Here is a 965-nt window from a genome sequence, read left to right on the forward strand (position 1 = left end):
GTTTTTAGAGACTGCAAACTGGTGTGTTTTTGTAAGTTGGTAAGCTTTTTAAAGTCAGTTTTTTGCATGACAAACCCCTGAATCTCCCCGGAATGGAGATAACTGCAGTGACAGCTGACTTTAAAGGAAAGCAGAATGCAATTTTTGTTCAGCTGGTTTTTTGTTGAGCGTTGCAAAACAGTTCAAGCGTTTTATAATGATTTGTTCAAGTTGAGTTCAGGTTCAGTGTGTCGGCTGCTTCTGTCTCAGTCGGTTTCAGGATCTTGACGCCTGCTGCTGGTTTAGACTCTGTTTGTGCATCTGGATAATAAATAAAAACTGACACTGATCTGTTGATGTAAAGCCTAAATAATTACTGAAAAACAGACAACTTCAAAACATTTAGGATAATCCTTTAAGCTTGCAGAGGACAAGTCTTACATTTATTTGTGGATTTCTGAATACAATAATTTCTTGGATAAATACACAGTGTTCTCTTGGCTCCAACAACAAAAGCTGGTATGAGGAGCACATCTTGTGGGATTTGACGGGAAAGGCTGACTTTATTGGCAGTATCCGAGAGTCCTGCTCAAAGGGCCACTCGTAGACAGAATCAGACAGTGAAGTCTCTGGTCTTCAGCTCTGCGGTGAACAGCGGCTGCATAGAAACTGTGATGACTGGCGAAGAGCTCGGCTGAAGTCAGTAAGTGTTCCTCCAGGAGCGGAGGTACAGCTGGACGGGCAGGAGAGGATTCCTGTTCTGCAGACTCTTGTGGAAAACGTCAAAATCAGCCTTCCGCACTCGCTGAAGATAGTCTTCCAACACCACCTGCAGCACAGGACACGACTTCTGTCACATTCTTGAGAACTCCATTTCACAGCAATGTTTAAATATAAAGAAAAGAATTTAAAATAGCAGCAATTCGTCTGTTTCTGAGACGGTCATGACCAGGTTTTCTGCACGCTATGCAAGATGAAATGTAAAC

At 42.5% G+C, this 965-nt stretch overlaps 1 protein-coding gene across 2 annotated transcripts in view; it reads right to left on the reverse strand.

Annotated features, from left to right (window-relative positions):
- Nucleotides 1-375: 375 nt before the first annotated feature.
- The window catches only part of ndufaf6 (NADH:ubiquinone oxidoreductase complex assembly factor 6), a 53,244-nt gene continuing 52,654 nt past the window's right edge, over nucleotides 376-965 (reverse strand). For both annotated transcript variants that reach the window (XM_036215815.1, XM_024268411.2), the window contains exon 9: nucleotides 376-808. In XM_036215815.1, the coding sequence (XP_036071708.1) occupies nucleotides 680-808 (129 nt within the window). In that variant the 3' untranslated portion in view covers nucleotides 376-679. The remainder of the gene's footprint in view (nucleotides 809-965) is intronic.

The sequence above is a fragment of the Oryzias melastigma genome, linkage group LG16 (genome assembly GCF_002922805.2).
Source record: "Oryzias melastigma strain HK-1 linkage group LG16, ASM292280v2, whole genome shotgun sequence".
Taxonomy (NCBI): domain Eukaryota; kingdom Metazoa; phylum Chordata; class Actinopteri; order Beloniformes; family Adrianichthyidae; genus Oryzias; species Oryzias melastigma.